Source organism: Mandrillus leucophaeus, unplaced genomic scaffold (genome assembly GCF_000951045.1).
Source record: "Mandrillus leucophaeus isolate KB7577 unplaced genomic scaffold, Mleu.le_1.0 Scaffold305, whole genome shotgun sequence".
NCBI classification, from domain to species: Eukaryota; Metazoa; Chordata; class Mammalia; order Primates; family Cercopithecidae; genus Mandrillus; species Mandrillus leucophaeus.
In genome coordinates, this window is record NW_012103199.1 from 612,699 (window position 1) to 627,861 (window position 15,163).

The 15,163-nt window shown below is 55.6% G+C and overlaps 2 protein-coding genes across 3 annotated transcripts in view; one reads left to right on the forward strand and one right to left on the reverse strand.

Moving 5' to 3' along the window:
- Positions 1 to 843: 843 nt before the first annotated feature.
- PEX10 (peroxisomal biogenesis factor 10) lies at positions 844 to 6,247 on the forward strand. Its single transcript, XM_011987246.1, has 5 exons — positions 844 to 967; positions 2,390 to 2,796; positions 4,308 to 4,483; positions 4,584 to 4,719; positions 5,662 to 6,247. Exons 1-5 carry the CDS (start codon positions 844 to 846, stop codon positions 5,728 to 5,730), a joined length of 912 nt encoding a protein of 303 aa, XP_011842636.1. The 3' UTR covers positions 5,731 to 6,247.
- The window catches only part of RER1 (retention in endoplasmic reticulum sorting receptor 1), a 13,283-nt gene continuing 4,359 nt past the window's right edge, over positions 6,240 to 15,163 (reverse strand). The window contains exons 3-8 of one of the 2 annotated variants that reach the window (XM_011987221.1): positions 14,510 to 14,614; positions 12,047 to 12,146; positions 10,337 to 10,415; positions 9,082 to 9,217; positions 8,347 to 8,393; positions 6,240 to 8,102 (exon numbers count right to left, since the gene is read on the reverse strand). In XM_011987221.1, coding sequence (XP_011842611.1) covers positions 7,898 to 8,102; positions 8,347 to 8,393; positions 9,082 to 9,217; positions 10,337 to 10,415; positions 12,047 to 12,146; positions 14,510 to 14,614 — 672 coding nt within the window. In that variant the 3' untranslated portion in view covers positions 6,240 to 7,897. Of the gene's footprint in view, positions 8,394 to 9,081; positions 9,218 to 10,336; positions 10,416 to 12,046; positions 12,147 to 14,509; positions 14,615 to 15,163 lie in introns of both variants that reach the window. The other variant, XM_011987220.1, reaches the window with a different exon arrangement.

Here is a 15,163-nt window from a genome sequence, read left to right on the forward strand (position 1 = left end):
ATTCCAGCTACTCGGGAGGCTGAGACAGAATCACTTGAACACGGGAGGCGGAGGTTGCAGTGAGCCGAGATCATGCCACTGCACTCCACCCTGGGGGACAGAACAAAAAAAAAAAAGCAACGCCATCAAGTCTTTGGGGGTGGGGCAGGCAGTTGTTAAAGGCATCAACTCCCAGCAGAACGTTTCATGGAGCAGTGGCACTAGAGCCCAGTGGCAGGGGTGTCATGGCAGCAGGAACAGTGCTGTGGGACAGGAAGAGCGTGGGTAAATATCAGAGGACAGCCAGGCTCCCTGCCAGGAGGGCCATGGGTATCAGGTGGGCAGCCATTGGCAGATTCTGAACAGGAGAGTGACAAGAATTTTGTGTGTGTGTCCACATTTATTTTACAATACACTGGGCACTTAGCCCTGTGCCAGACACTGTTCCCGGTGTTTTACAAATATTAACTCATTGAATCTTCAAACATCCCTACAGGTAGGACTTACTATTACTCTTCTGATAGATGAGCAAATTGAGATTCCAGAAAGATCTCACAGCCAGGAAGTTGGAGAGCTGCTGTTTGATGCTAGACAGTTGGCCTCTGGCCTGTACTCTTACTACCCCAGACCGTCTTTCCATGTTGCCCTCATAGGCCCTAGAACGGTTGCTCAGGGGAATCCCAGAGCGAGAGATGGGCGCAAGTGGGAGGTTCTTAGCAGACTGTCTGCAGCTCACGCTAAGGCAGGTCAAGGTGGAGACAAGGTGGTGCCTCTGGAGACAGAAGCAGAGAGGGAGTTGGGGGATGGGACTGGATCTGGGCCTAGACAACTCCGGGGAGGACTGTGGTCCCTCATACTCAGGGCATGCCCACCAGCTGCCCCAGACTAATGCTGTTTCTCCTCTCAGGTGCGAGGAAGTGGCTGGAGTGGAGGAAGGAGGTTGAGCTGCTCTCAGATGTGGCCTACTTTGGCCTCACCACACTTGCAGGTAGAAGCCCCCACTGGTCCTCAGGACTGAGGGCAGCCACACACACCAAGTCCGGGGGACAGTGGCCAGGGGGCTGCCCAGCAGTGTGAGAAGCTCCTGGAGCTGGCCCGGGTGAGGCTGCCTCAGGGAAGTGCAGGAGGTGCTGCTCCGAGGGAGACGAGGCGTCAGCTCCCAGCAGGGAGCCCATTTTTCCAGCCTTTGTGTGTCCCTGGGGACCCACCCGGGTGCCATTGAGACCCATTTCTCAGTGGCCAGCCCTGGTAGCACAAGTGAGTCACAGTGCTGAGCCATGTCATAGGGTGCAGTGCCCCTGTCGGAGTACCCTGGTGGAGCAACAGTGCTGAGCTGTGTCACAGTGTGCAGTGCTCATGTGACAGTGCCCTGGCGGCGCAGTGGCAGGCCTGTGGCTGTGGCATGCTCGGTGGGTAGGAGACAGATGTGGCTGCGTCACAGGGCATCTTGGGAATTGAGGGGCTCTTAGAGATAAAGACCACGTCTTGGGGAAGAGCATTTTCCAGACCAGCAGAGCAAGCAGCTGGGAAAGGCCCTGAGAAGAACACGTCCTTGGCCGTTTGTGGGGATGATCCCGGGGGGCTCGTGGGTTTTCTAAGCCCACAGCTTTCCCTGTGCAAGGCGTGGGGCATTGCAGGGACTTGGGCAGGGGAGCGGCCAACCACTGGCTAAGACCAGACCTCAGGAGACAAAGTTGGGCTCAGGGAGACTACAGAGGCTGACAGTCCCCCATGGGATGGTGGTGGTACAGAGCAGGGGCGGCAGTGACGGGGTGAAACACGCAGGGAAGGTGCATGCAGGGCGCCCCTTGGGCTTGACCTCAGGAACTGGAGGCCTGGTGTCGCCATCCACAGAGATGGGAAGGGGGAGCAGACTTTTCCGGGTGGGGGAACTGGAAGCTGTCTTGGCAGGGATGGAATTGGGGGTGCTCATCTGAGGATACATGGCGATACCAGGTAGGTGACGGAACTGGATGGCTGGCACTCAAGAGTCAGGTCCAGGCTGGGCATAAATCGGGTGGTGCCAGCTGTGCGGTTGGTGGAGAGCCATGGGACTGGATCTGAGTGCTTGGGCTGTGGGAGGTGGTGGGGACAGCTAGGGAAAAAGGGGAAGGAGCAGAGACTCCTGGGGAGAAGCCAGGAGAGGGAAGGACACTGGACACCGACCAGCCAAGGCTCCAGGAGCTGAGGGCAGCCATTGGCCGGGCCTGTCATGTGCTGCCTGAGGTCACAGTGGGCTTAGCAACAGAAGGTCATGTTGGCCTCAGCCAGCACAGGGTGGCAGTGGACTCAAGGGCGACAAGATGGCGCTGTTGACAGGAGCCAGCAGAGGGTCGGCTGGCAGGGGGGCCGGGAGCCTGTCCCCGAGGCAGCAGTCTCAGGGTCCACATACCCATCCTCTTCCTCGCAGGCTACCAGACCCTGGGGGAGGAGTACGTCAGCATCGTCCAGGTGGACCCGTCACAGACACGTGTGCCCTCCTGGCTGCGCCGTGGCGTGCTGGTGACGCTGCATGCCGTCCTGCCCTACCTGCTGGACAAGGTCCTGCTCCCCCTAGAGCAGGAGTTGCAGGCTGATCCTGACAGTGGGCGGCCTTCGCAGGGGAGCCTGGTGCCAGGCGGGCGTGGCTGCTCAGGGGTGCGGCGCTGGGTGCGGCGCCACACGGCCACCCTGACTGAGCAACAGAGGAGGGCGCTGCTGCGGGCGGCCTTCGTCCTCAGACAGGGCCTCGCCTGCCTCCAGCGGCTACATGTTGCCTGGTTTTACATCCACGGTGTCTTCTACCACCTGGCCAAGAGGCTCACGGGGATCACGTACGTAAGTAGCAGGTGCTGAGGGCACAGCCGCTTCGGCCACCCTTGTCACCCCCACTGGACTTGGGTGTGTGCACAGAGCTGGCCCTCCAGGCCTCTCAGCCAACAGGGTTCCACACCCAGAACCTGTGTCAAGGCAGGAACCCAAATCCTCTGCTTGAAAAAAGGCAGGTTTTGTTTAGTTACACTTGGCTGAAAGATCCAAGGAAGTCCAGACCCTGAGGGCAGAATGGGCTCCTGCTGCAGCCCACGTGGACACCAGGCCCTGCACTCAGCTTTTTACTGACCGGGGGCCCTGGGTCACGCCTCACCACAGATCCCTGAACCTTGGCCCATGACTGCCCATGTCACTGCTGTGAGGAACAAGCAGCTTCTCCCAGAGTGTGTGGGAGCATGTACTGCAGCCCCAGCCCCAGCCCCTCACCCCTCGCCCGTGCCTGGCCCAGCACTCTACCCCATCAGATGGCCGTTCCCACCTTCTCCCCTCCGCAGCTGTCGGCACCTCTGCCCATCCTAACCCCCAGCTGACGCTCCTGCTTCCAGATTCAGCAACGAAGCCTCCCCAGTGGTCCTGACACCATGTGCATCTGCCACGGCGTTAGACTCGGGCCCACCAGAGCCACTGCTGCACGAGCTCCTTCTAGAACAGCCCTCTGAGGAACCCCCTTTCTTCCGTCCCTAGAGCTGCACTGGGCCCCTCAGCCCCCACTTGCCAGGCGACCCCACCTCCACACACCCTAAACAGGAGGCCACAGGGATCTCCTCGCCACAGAGCCAGTGGTCGGGTCTTCATTCTTAGCATTCCCAGCCTCCCGCGTATTTGACGCGGTTCCTCGCCCCGTCCATGTGAGTGAGGATTTGCTGAGCTGCTGTGACAGGGGCTTGGAAATGGGGCTCAAACCAGCTGGGAGGCTCCCTCTCTCCTAGGACAGCCAGGAAGTGGCTGGACACCCAGGGCCCACACTGGTGGTGTGACCTGCCATCTCTGTATGTGGTTCCCAGCCCTGGGCCGAGGCCATCTGGCTGTCTCCATTTCCCAGCCAGTGGAAAGGGACACGGGAAGCCGAGGGCAGCCAGCTGTCCTTCAGTGGCACGGCCAGAAGCTACACACGTCACCAGCAGCATGAGGGGGGGAGCAGGGTCCCTAGGGCCATGTGCCTTGCAGCAGGGTGGCTGGTGGGCAGCATCTACAGCCCGACATGTCTGCTCCACCCCCATCCCTTTCTGAGAGGTGGTCCCTGGACATCCCCATGTCCTCACCCTCTCCGCCAGCGCTAAGACTCCCTCTGCGCTGACAATGCCAAGGCCGGTCTGGAGCTCAGGCCTCTCCGTCATGCTAGGCTGTGAAGCAGTTCAGACTCCCTGAACCTCCCCCTGGCTTGGTTTCTGCCGGGCGCTCCCAGTGCCAGGGAGAGGCCTGGTTCTAACACGCTCCGTGCAGACTGACCGTCCCAGCAGGTGCTGAGGCCAGATCCCCTCAGGGTCCTGATGGGTGTGACACTGTCTGCCTTACAGCTCCGTGTCCGCAGCCTGCCCGGAGAGGACCTGAGGGCCCGTGTTAGCTACAGGCTGCTGGGGGTCGTCTCACTGCTGCACCTGGTGCTGTCCGTGGGGCTGCAGCTGTATGGCTTCAGGCAGCGGCAGCGAGCCAGGAAGGAGTGGAGGCTGCACCGCGGCCTGTCTCACCGCAGGTGCACGCGGGGGCCACACATGGGGGCTGGGGGTGTCCTTTGCACTTCACAAGGACCTGTGAGCTGCACCCACCTTGACGCTCTGCCCCCCTTTCCCCAGGGGCTCCCTGGAGGAGAGAGCGGTTTCCAGAAACCCCCTGTGCACCCTGTGCCTGGAGGAGCGCAGGCACCCGACAGCCACGCCCTGCGGCCACCTGTTCTGCTGGGAGTGCATCACCGCGTGGTGCAGCAGCAAGGTGAGGTGGGAGCCTGCTGGGGTCCTGAGATGGCTCAGCGGCTGCGCTGGCAAGACACACCTGGCAAGGCCGGGCGCGGTGGCTCACGCCTGTAATCCCAGCACTTTGGGAGGCCGAGGCGGGCGGATCACGAGGTCAGGAGATTGAGACCATCCTGGCTAACACGGTGAAACCCCGTCTCTACTAAAAATACAAAAAACTAGCCAGGCGAGGTGGCGGCGCCTGTGGTCCCAGCTACTCGGGAGGCTGAGGCAGGAGAATGGCGGGAACCCGGGGGGCGGAGTTTGCAGTGACCCGAGATCGCGCCGCTCACTCCAGCCCGGGCGACAGAGAGAGACTCCGTCTCAAAAGAAAACAAAACAAAGGCCCACCTGGCTGCAGGAGAAGTGGGGGGTCTGGCTCTGAGCGCCCCTCAGGTTGAGGGTAGAGATGGGGGTCTTTTTAAAGGCTCCCAGGTAGGTCAGATGTGGGGTCGTTGTGGGGGTTAAAGTTCCAAATTCACGCGTATTGAGACTTTGCTGAACACAGGTTGGGGCAGCGGCCAACCCTGAAAGGCCCCACACCTCCCCCATGCACCCCAGCATGCCCTTCCTCCTGGGCTCCTCACCACACTTGGAAACCCTGGCACACTGAATCACACCCACGGAAGATGCCGGCAGGGTGAGAGTGGCACCTCTTCCCGGAGCTGGGCTTCCTGGGCTGTGTCAGCTGTGAGAGCAGGAGGGAACCTCCCAGCCGAGCCCCACCCCCCAGCCCTGCCCCGGCCCCCACTGGGACTCGGCCTTCTGAAAAAAGGCTGGCTTTCTTGGTCATTAGTTGAAGGAAATACAACATTTATGTTCCATGTCATGGGCAGAGAATGTGGACAGGACAAGAGATGCCGATGGGGATGGGCATGGCCCAGTGGTCCCAGCTGCTGTGACCCCTTCCTCCTCTCTGCAGGCGGAGTGTCCCCTCTGCCGGGAGAAGTTCCCTCCGCAGAAGCTCATCTACCTTCGGCACTACCGCTGAGCCGGCGCCCAGGTGGGCCTGGACACAGATGACTTCTACGGAAGTCTGAACGCAAGATTTTAGTCTCAAGATGAACCCTACTTGCACAGAAATTAGAACATTCTCACAGGTTTTCTATCATGTAAGATACTAACCCAGCCACCCCGGGAGAGAACAGAAAGCTGTCCCTGACTGTGCTTTCTCAGCCCTGGGAGGGGCGCTAACCCCAACCTGGCATGACTCAGCCACTTCTTCAGGAATTTCACTTATTTGGACAGGATTTTAGGTTTCCCTCCCTTCCCCAAACCATACAGTTGAGAAGTAATTGAGAAGTAGGTCAGAAGACACTTTATTCATTTATATTGTGAGAAAATGGTTCCATCAGGCTTGTGTTAAGGCAATGGACTGAATGAGTGCATGTTGAGTTGGGAGGGGGCACGGGGGGCTGGCGGTTTGCTTCAGCCAGTGTGGTCAGAACAGCAGCCCCACGGCCCCCATCGGAGGCGGTCAGGCTCGCCCCCAGAGTAGCTGGGCAGAGAGAAACCAACCAAGGTCAGCACCTCCGTCTGAAGCATTTGGCACACACTTTCAAAACACATCAAGGCTGCTTCCAGTTTCAGAAAATAGAAATCTGCATCTCGGGCCTGACATGCACACAGAGCTCTCCTCCTGACCCAAACGCACTCACGTGCCAGGTCCTGGGGATTAGGGGGCTGCCGGGGCGCCCAAGCCCTCTCCTGGGGGCCCGCTGGGCAGGCGACCTGCTGACCCAGCGTCACTGCTGTGCTCAGCCCTTCAGCTCGGCCCTAGCCTATTTCCTGCCTCCATTTGACATTTCCAGGTTTTCAAAATTGCATTTAACCTGTGCCAGAGACTTCACCATAGGCATCTTTAATAAACTAACTACACCAAAATGTGGGCACATTAATAACAAGATGGAACTTGAGATTTCCTAAAGCGCAGTGTTAACATGCCTCGAGGGCGTATGCCACACTTCCCTACTGACCTGTAGGCAAGGCCGAGGCCTGGCCAGCAGCACCAGCTTCCAGCAAAGACCCCCGCAGACCATGTCCTGCTGTTTGACTTAGGAATGAGGATGACCCTGTATTCCCGGGTGTGTCAAGGTCAGCTTACCAGGGGCTGGGGTGGGGAGGCTGTGACCCTCTAAACTGGGAGGAGCACCAGGAGAGGCACTGGGGGGCTGCAGCTGGGTGGGCAGATACCACCGTGGCTCCATCCGTCAGCACCCAGTCCTTCGATTCACACTGTGCTCGGGCCAAGTGCACGCGACCTCCTGTCACATCTTAGGCCTGAGCGCTTATTAGGAAAACAGTATGGAAAGTGACAGACACTGCTGTCTGGAGTCTGAGAATGCAAGTGTCTCAACACAGTACCAGAAGCACCCCCTGGGAGCAGCCCTTGCTATCCTGGGCCAGGGACCCACAAGCTTGAACGTGGCCTCTTAAGAGAGGAGCTCAATGTCGAATATGCAAATACTGGCACAAGAAAATCCAGACAATCATCTTTCACCCTGTAAATTCTAAGACAGGACACACCGCCCCGAGTGAGGAGCCTGAGCAGCCCGGGACCCAGGAGAGGCCTTCCCTCGCATCTGTGTCTCGTCTGGGACCACAGCTATGATGTTCTGCCGTTGGCAAAATGGGTTCACCTTTTGGAAAGGCCAAACGGAAGTTGGGCTTTCTTGTGTCCAGCGACTGTCGTGTTTTAGATAAGACCTTAATAAAGGTGGAGTTAAAAATCACTTGGTAAGATGTTGAGTATTTTATCACATCAAAAACGCTGACATGCACGTGGGTTCTGCCTCTCCCCCCGCAGTGGGGTGCCGAGTGCCGAACCCACAAAGCCAGTCTGCTCCCCGCCAGCTTCGCTGCCCCTCGGGGGGTTGCATGATGACAGATTTAAATTAAAAACAAAACACTTTACATATCAAAGAAATGTGTCAAAATAATCTCAAACAATTAAAATATAATATATATTTATAATTCTGGGCCCTCAAAAGCAATCATGGTAGTTAAGAACAAAGTTTTGAGTCATTAGGATAGAGGCCAACTTTAAACATCTCCAGTGAGATGGATTAGGAAACTGGCATTAGAACCCCACACAGTTACTTGACAATCACCTTTAAAACGTTAAGTTCTTTCAGACACGCAGGAATCAGGCTAGATCATCACTCGGGCTCTGCGGAGTGGCTGGCACACCTGTGGCTGGTGGGGAAGGCGGCTGGCGGGGAGCGGCCCTTTCCTCCCTCGCAGGCCTCGCTCCTGCCTGCCCACCTGGCACCGGGGGGGGACCGGCCACTCGCCCTTGCTCCCATGGGCTCCACCCGCCTGCAGCTGACTAGAATTCCATCCGTGAGAAACACTTGAACGTCACTGAAAAAGAAATCCATGCGATTTGGTTTAAGTGCCAGTTTCTTCAAGAACCTGATATTTCAGTTACAAATCATTGAAGCTCCTTTTTAAAAAGAAAATTCAACTCCCTCGTAATCAACTACTTTATGTGAAGAAAAAAGGCATTGTTAACAATGGCTCAAAACCGTTCTTGCAACACGTGAGGCAGCCTCAGTCCCGCTTCTAGCTGGCAAAAGCCTTGCCGGCGTCCTCCTTGCCTCTGTACCTCCTCTTCCCATGTGTGAACGGGATGTACCGGTACTTAATCATGTGCTGGGGAGAGAAGCACAGACTCAGTCACTGCACAAGCGCTCTCCGGCCAGCCACACTATCCCCACATGGGAGCGGCCAAAGGCCCCCATCTTTTCTATACATCTGACAAGTGGAATCGGGGCCCCAGTGGCTTCCTGCGCCCATGTCAACACAGCAAGGCCTTCCATAGGCCACGAGGCCTAGGTTTGAAACCCCATCAATCCCAGTGTTTCCTGAGCCTCCTATGGAGGAAGGGCAAGGGGGATGTGAGGTGGCCCAGGGCCCTCTGCAGCCAACACCCCAGGCACAGAGTAAGGCCCGCAGTAGCAAGGCCATGCCATCAAGGGGTCAGTCAGCAGTCTCAGCTAATTTCCCCCTAATGCCGCCCTCCTCAGGCAGGCTGGCGCAGGGCGCTGGGCCCCCTAAGAGGAGCCACTGGGACACTGCACATGCTGGGGCTCTCCCGTTCAGCTCCCACAAAGCTTCCATCAAGAGCCCACCCACTCCGACAGATGCGCTCTCCGTTTAGTTCACTGGCTGTGCTGGGAACGGAGCAGTGTCCTCGTCACACACAAGACAGTGCCACTGAGCTCCACATTCACACCAGGCAGACTCTGCCACCACCCGCCACAGCCCACCACAGCTCCCCCATGCTGCAGGTAACAGAACAGCGATTGCGGCCGGCGTGGCGGCAGTGCCTCTGCTTTACCTTGATTTGCCTCTTCATTGTGATACAGAAGAGCATGATGAAGTACATCACCAGGATCGGCCAGAACACTGGGACGTTGAAAGCGTCGAAGAAAGTACAGACCATAGCCACAAGGATGCCCTTGGTAGCCGCGTGCCTTCAAGTGGGGAGAGAAGGTTAGCGCAGCATCTGCAGCCAGCACCGGGCACCTGCCGGCCACCTCCAGCCTTGCAGCTGCACCGACCGTCCCCGCAAACAGAAGCATCCCTGTGGAAAGGAGGGGTCTACCCTGGGCACAGCAGCAGCATGACCCTTTGCAAGTAGCTCACAGAAATGGACTGTACTGCCCTCACCACAGAGACTTCCTTCTCTTACTCCCTTGAAACGTACAACTGTTCTTAAAACTACACGAAGTATAAAGCATTAGTGCTGAGGCTGGGGGCCCCATGCCTGCTGGCTGGGCCTGTGATCTGGAGAGAAACCCAGGCTGTGTCTTGTGGACCATCCAGGGCCTTCACCTTGTCACTGTGGCATGGCCACCAGTGCTCCCTCCCGCCCCAGCACATGGCCAAGAGATGCCATCGCCCTTGAGGCTCAGCTCTCCCTTCCTAGTCCAAGCCTCTGGTGGCTTCCAGGGCCCCTGATCTTTCTGTCCCCGACTCCATCTGGGGCTGCAAAGTCAAGGTGTGGAGCCCCACGAGCTCAGCAGGCTCCTTCACTTTACTGATCCAACAGACTTGGGTTCCTCTTGTGCCCCCAGGGTGGGGTATGAGGGACAGGACAAACAGATGCAGCCACAGAGCTCCCATCCCTCTGACGGCTATGCCACCCACCTCTGCCTACCGGTGCAGATACAGGCACCTCGGCTCAGACCCCTCTCAAAAATGACTCCAGGAGAAGGCTAGTCCCCCTCTGCCAGCCACAGGGAGCCACAGGGCTGGGGATGGGAGAGAGGAAGGAGGGAGGACGGAGACTGGACGCAGGGCCTGCCCTCCCCAGGCCACGACCACAGGAGCCAGTGCGCACTCCATCCCAGAGTCAGCCTCCTTTCCGCCAGCCTCCGGGGCACTGGTGCTGACTTGAAAACAAGAGAACGCGGCAAGGCAGTGAGTGGCCTTCCAGTGAGAGCCCCTGTGATTCCCCCTGTGCCCAGCCCAGCACAGCAGTCATCTTTCGGGTGACTTGAACAAAACTTCAACCAGAATCAGTGTAGTCTCAGTCTCAGCCACCCTTGAGCCCAATTTTCCTTCTCAAATACCGTGAAGAATTAGCTCACCAAAATTTAAACTCTGGAAGCCTTCGAATGAAGGGGCGGAATTCCTCGTTCTGTTTGGTGGGTAGCGAAGGACCGTCATCTGCAAGGCAAAGCAACCATCAGGGAGGGGCGCCTCTTTTCATTTCCATCACATTTCTACCATTTCCCCTCAAGGCTTTGGACTAGCAGGCCTCACAAATCTAAACTGAGATTTGTGTCTTTAACCAAAGAGAAAACGGGGGTCTGTGGTCAACTGACACATCCAGTGCACTGCTTTCAGAAAGTGCTATCAGAATGTTTTTAAAGACTTCCGGCCGGGCGCGGTGGCTCACGCCTGTAATCCCAGCACTTTGGGAGGCCAAGGCGGGTGGATCACAAGGTCAGGAGATCGAGACTATGGTGAAACCCCGTCTCTACCAAAAATACAAAAAAAAAAAAATTAGCCAGGCGAGGTGGCGAGCCCCTGTAGTCCCAGCTACTCAGGAGGCTGAGGCAGGAGAATGGCGTGAACCCGGGAGGCGGAGCTTGCAGTGAGCTGAGATCCGGCCACTGCACTCCAGCCTGGGCGACAGAGCCAGACTCCGTCTCAAAAAAAAAAAAAAAGACTTCCATGCGCTTTCAATGCACAAATAATTCAACCACATATAAACCTCCAAAACACGTCAGCTACGCCACGTATAGGCACAGAAAGAAAACAAAGGCAAATTAACATAAAAAGCAAGCGGCAGAGAACAGGGCGGGGCAGAGGATGCGCTGACCGTGGAACCCGGGTGCCAGGCCTGTCCCACCAGCAGCTGTGCCAAGCCCGCTCTCACCCCACCTCCCACCCGGACGAGTGCCGCTCCCCATTTACAGATGGGAAAACTGAGGCCTACAGGAAAGGGGCTCTTTGTTATTTTCTAGTCTCCTCCAAATAGCAACAAATGAGAGGAGCTGTGTTCCCGTCAATCTTCTCATCACATACCCTACCCAGAAGACTCACAGGCTTCTGGCCACACAGTGAGAGCGCACCCTGCTCCCTGACAGCAGGTTCCCCCAGAAGGAAGAGGATCCTGGCAGGGAGCTGCACGTGGGTTTTCCCGCAGTGGCCACGACGTCCTGGAAAGCAGTTGTTTGTTCCTCCCCTGGGGCTGGCCAGTCAGGCGTGAACTCAGGGCCCCTACCTGGCCCAGGCAGGCACAGGAGCAGCGTGAGTCTTCCAAGCATGGAGCACGAAGCGCCAGGAACACTTCAGCTCACAGCTCCTCAGAAACCAGAGGAGGCCGCCCAAAGCCTGACCCGACCTGATGTTGGCATCAGGGTCCTGGCACTCTCTGTGCACAATGAGCTGCCTGTGGAACCCTCTGGCTATGGGAAAAGGTAACCTCATCATGGCCGCCTCCACGGATTCTGAAAGGGGCCGTTGACTGGGGTGGGACGGGTGCCGGGGTCGGACCATCCGCCTCAGACCCCTACTGTCTATGGTGCCATGTGACCCTGAACACGTTACCTAACCCAGTACACCTCAGTTTCCTCATCTGCAAAGTGGGAAAACAGAATGAACACCCACTTCGTGGCTATCAGGAGGGTTTGAAGAGTCGTTCTACAAACGTATCCTGATCACCCAACGTTACAAGTACATTTCAACCCCAAGAGAAGAGTCTCCGGTGTTTCCAGAGAACACTGGACAATCCCATCAGAAAAGAAAGGCCCAACCTGCCCACACAGCCCAGTGCACAGCTGCTACCCTACCTGAGTCTTCCATTAAGGAAGGATCCACTTTGGGAGAAAGAAAAGCTATGAAAAGATTTAGATGGTAGATCCCCAAGGCATAGGTCACAATGTACCAACCCTGAAAGAGAAGGAAAGAGAGTCAGTGGTGCACTCCGACCATCCATCAGCCTCAGTCAGTTCATGTTTGCACTCTAGTTCACTCTCAACTTTAAGTGATCTTAAAAACACACAAAACTTACAGCAACGACAATGAAATACAGTGAAATCCCATGGTAACAACTTATCTCAAATTATACTTTGTGGGTACCGAGACTAAGGGGACAAATAAGCAAAGCTCTTCAAGGGTCCAGTTAGACACATGTAATCCCCGAAGCCACAGACGCCCCATAAGGAGCGCAGCAGAAAAGGAGGCTTTTCTCAAGAAGCACATGCTCAAGCTACACCACAGGCTCAGGTGGCCCAGGCATCTGAGCGATGCTGGCCCAGAGTCCCCAGCAGGAGCAGGTTCATCAGAAACAGAAGACAGAATGTCAACTGTGACTGGAGGTGTGCTAGCTGATGTCCCTCCAACAGACAATTCCCATTGCCAAACACACTCTGTCAGGAGGGTGAAACCTTTGCCAGAAGAAACCCACAACTGGGCAATCAAGAAAAGAGAGCTTAAGCCAAGCCTTCCTCAAGAGACGCAGAGTGGGAGAATTCTGCCAAGATGCCTGAGTGCAGCACACTTGCAACTAACTCAGTTTTAAAATGATTAAGTATATCCCATTCGAAGCCAGAACTGCATTCTCAATTTTAAAAGCCTTAAATGTCTCAGTCGGGTGTGGTGGCTCATGCCTGTAATCCCAGAACTTTGGGAGGCCAAGGTGGGTGGATCACCTGAGGTCAGGAATTCAAGACGAGCCTGGCCAACATGGTTAAACCCCATCTCTACTAAAAATACAAAAATTAGCCAGGCGTGGTGGCACATGCCTGTGATCCCAGCTGCTCGGGAAGCTGAGGTAAGAGAATCGCTTGACCCCGGGAAGTGGAAGTTGCAGTGAGCCGAGATCACGCCACTGCACTCCAGCCTGGGTAACAGTGAGACCCCGTCTCCAAAAAAATAAATATAAACGCTTTAACTTTCTCATACAAACAAGAAATCTTTCTGCCTAAACACTTTTCGAGTCAGACTTACAGCTAAACACTAGATGTGAGGGTTAACTGGATGTCTGTGTATCTATCTTTGTGCTGCAAGGCCACGCCTGAAGGCACATCAAATGAGGCACGAGCTTCGTTTACAACATAGTAAAACTGCCGGGCGCAGTGGCTCAAGCCTGTAATCCCAGCACTTTGGGAGGCCGAGACGGGCAGATCACGAAGTCAGGAGATCGAGACCATCCTGGCTAACATGGTGAAACCCCGTCTCTACTAAAAATACAAAAAATTAGCTGGGCGAGGTGGCAGGCACCTGTAGTCCCAGCTACTTGGGAGGCTGAGGCAGGAGAATAGCATGAACCCAGGAGGCAGAGCTTGCAGTGAGCCGACATCGTGCCACTGCACTCCAGCCTGGGCCACAGAGCGAGACTCCGTCTCAAAAAAAAAAAAAAAGAACATAGTAAAACTGACCTGTGGGTGCTGCACTCTTCCCGCCCCCTGCTCCTGCCTGATGTCCCTGATTCAAAATTTCTAGGTCATTCTTTCCATCAGACAATGGACCGAGTTCCAAGTAAAAAAAAAAAAAAAATCAATTAGGGTGGTAAACAAGGAAGTATCTTCCACAGTCCCCAGAGGAGAAAATAGCCCTGACAAGGCTTTCAACCTGCCCTGCTCTGCACATAAGATTAACCTCCTCTAAAGATCTACGAAGAATTCCCATCTTGCAGGTTTGCCCCTAGAAACCCAGTGTTTACTAGCAAGTAAAGGAGCACCCAAGGTGAAGTCTGAGACAACATCGCCTGACCTAGGGGTGCCCCAAAACATGTGAAGGTTTGAAACCCTCAAGACCCCCTTTGGTCACTGTCTCTCTTATGTGACTCAGCGTCTCAACCTGCACTGTCCTCTTTGGCCTCATATAAGGTAGAACTCAGGAAAGGCTAAATAAACCCTTTGGATGCCAAATCATTCATGACACCCAAGGTATGGACTCTTCACCCGAGGAATGAGGCAGCCACAGAGCACCACTTTGTCCTCAGCATCATGCAGCAGGGTCAGAGGGACACAGCGGCTCCACTGTCCAGGCCTGGACACGCCCAGGGCAGGGCCAGGCTGGGCTCAGGACCGCCTGGGTACACTGAGAAGCCTGGTGAGGGGACTCTGGGTGAATCATAAACAACCCTGTTTGTTAAAGACAGTCACTGAGATCTTTCTGACATTTGGCATTTAGCTGAAAACTGATTTCTACAGACCATTTCCTGCAATACAAACTGGATCAACAGCATCCCCACCAGCACCACGTCCAGGTAACATGGACACGGCCAACTCACATCAGCCCACACCTACCTGCAGCAGGTAAACTCGAATCATGTAGACAAAGCTCAGGCCCAGTGTCACGACCCATCGCACGGCCGTGTAGGGTGTGGACTTGTCTAGCCAGGACTGATAAATCTAGAAAGACAAGAGTCCAAAAGCATGAAGCAAGTCCTGTAACTTCTGCACTGACCCTGCCACAAAATGTACCTTCTGCTAGCGTTGGCTTTCAATTTTTAAAAAAGCTAAGAGTGAGTTACAACAGCAAGAGATTGTCTATGTATCAGCACAAAACAGTGACTATAATTAATCCAAAGTTTATTTTCAATAATTCCTGAAGCAGGTTCATCTCTTAAGCAAGACTATTACAAAACAATCTCCTGGGAGATTGTGATATGGTGCTGGCCCGAAGGGATCACTATGAGGAAGACCCAGCCTCACCCCAAATAGAGGACTGTGCATCTCAAAGTCCCCACCCTACAGCACAGCCCTTATCGCCACGTCTCAAGTCAGCTCCCCCATCTGCTGCAGCCAGTGGCCAGCCTTGCCCCACTCCCAGGCCCACTGGCCACAGCCTGAGTCCCAGCAGCCACAGCAGCCTCTGTGTGCGTCCAGGCAGCTATGGACATGACCGAGGGAGCCCTTACTTTTATGTACTTTTTTTTTTTTTTTTTTTTTTTTTTTTTT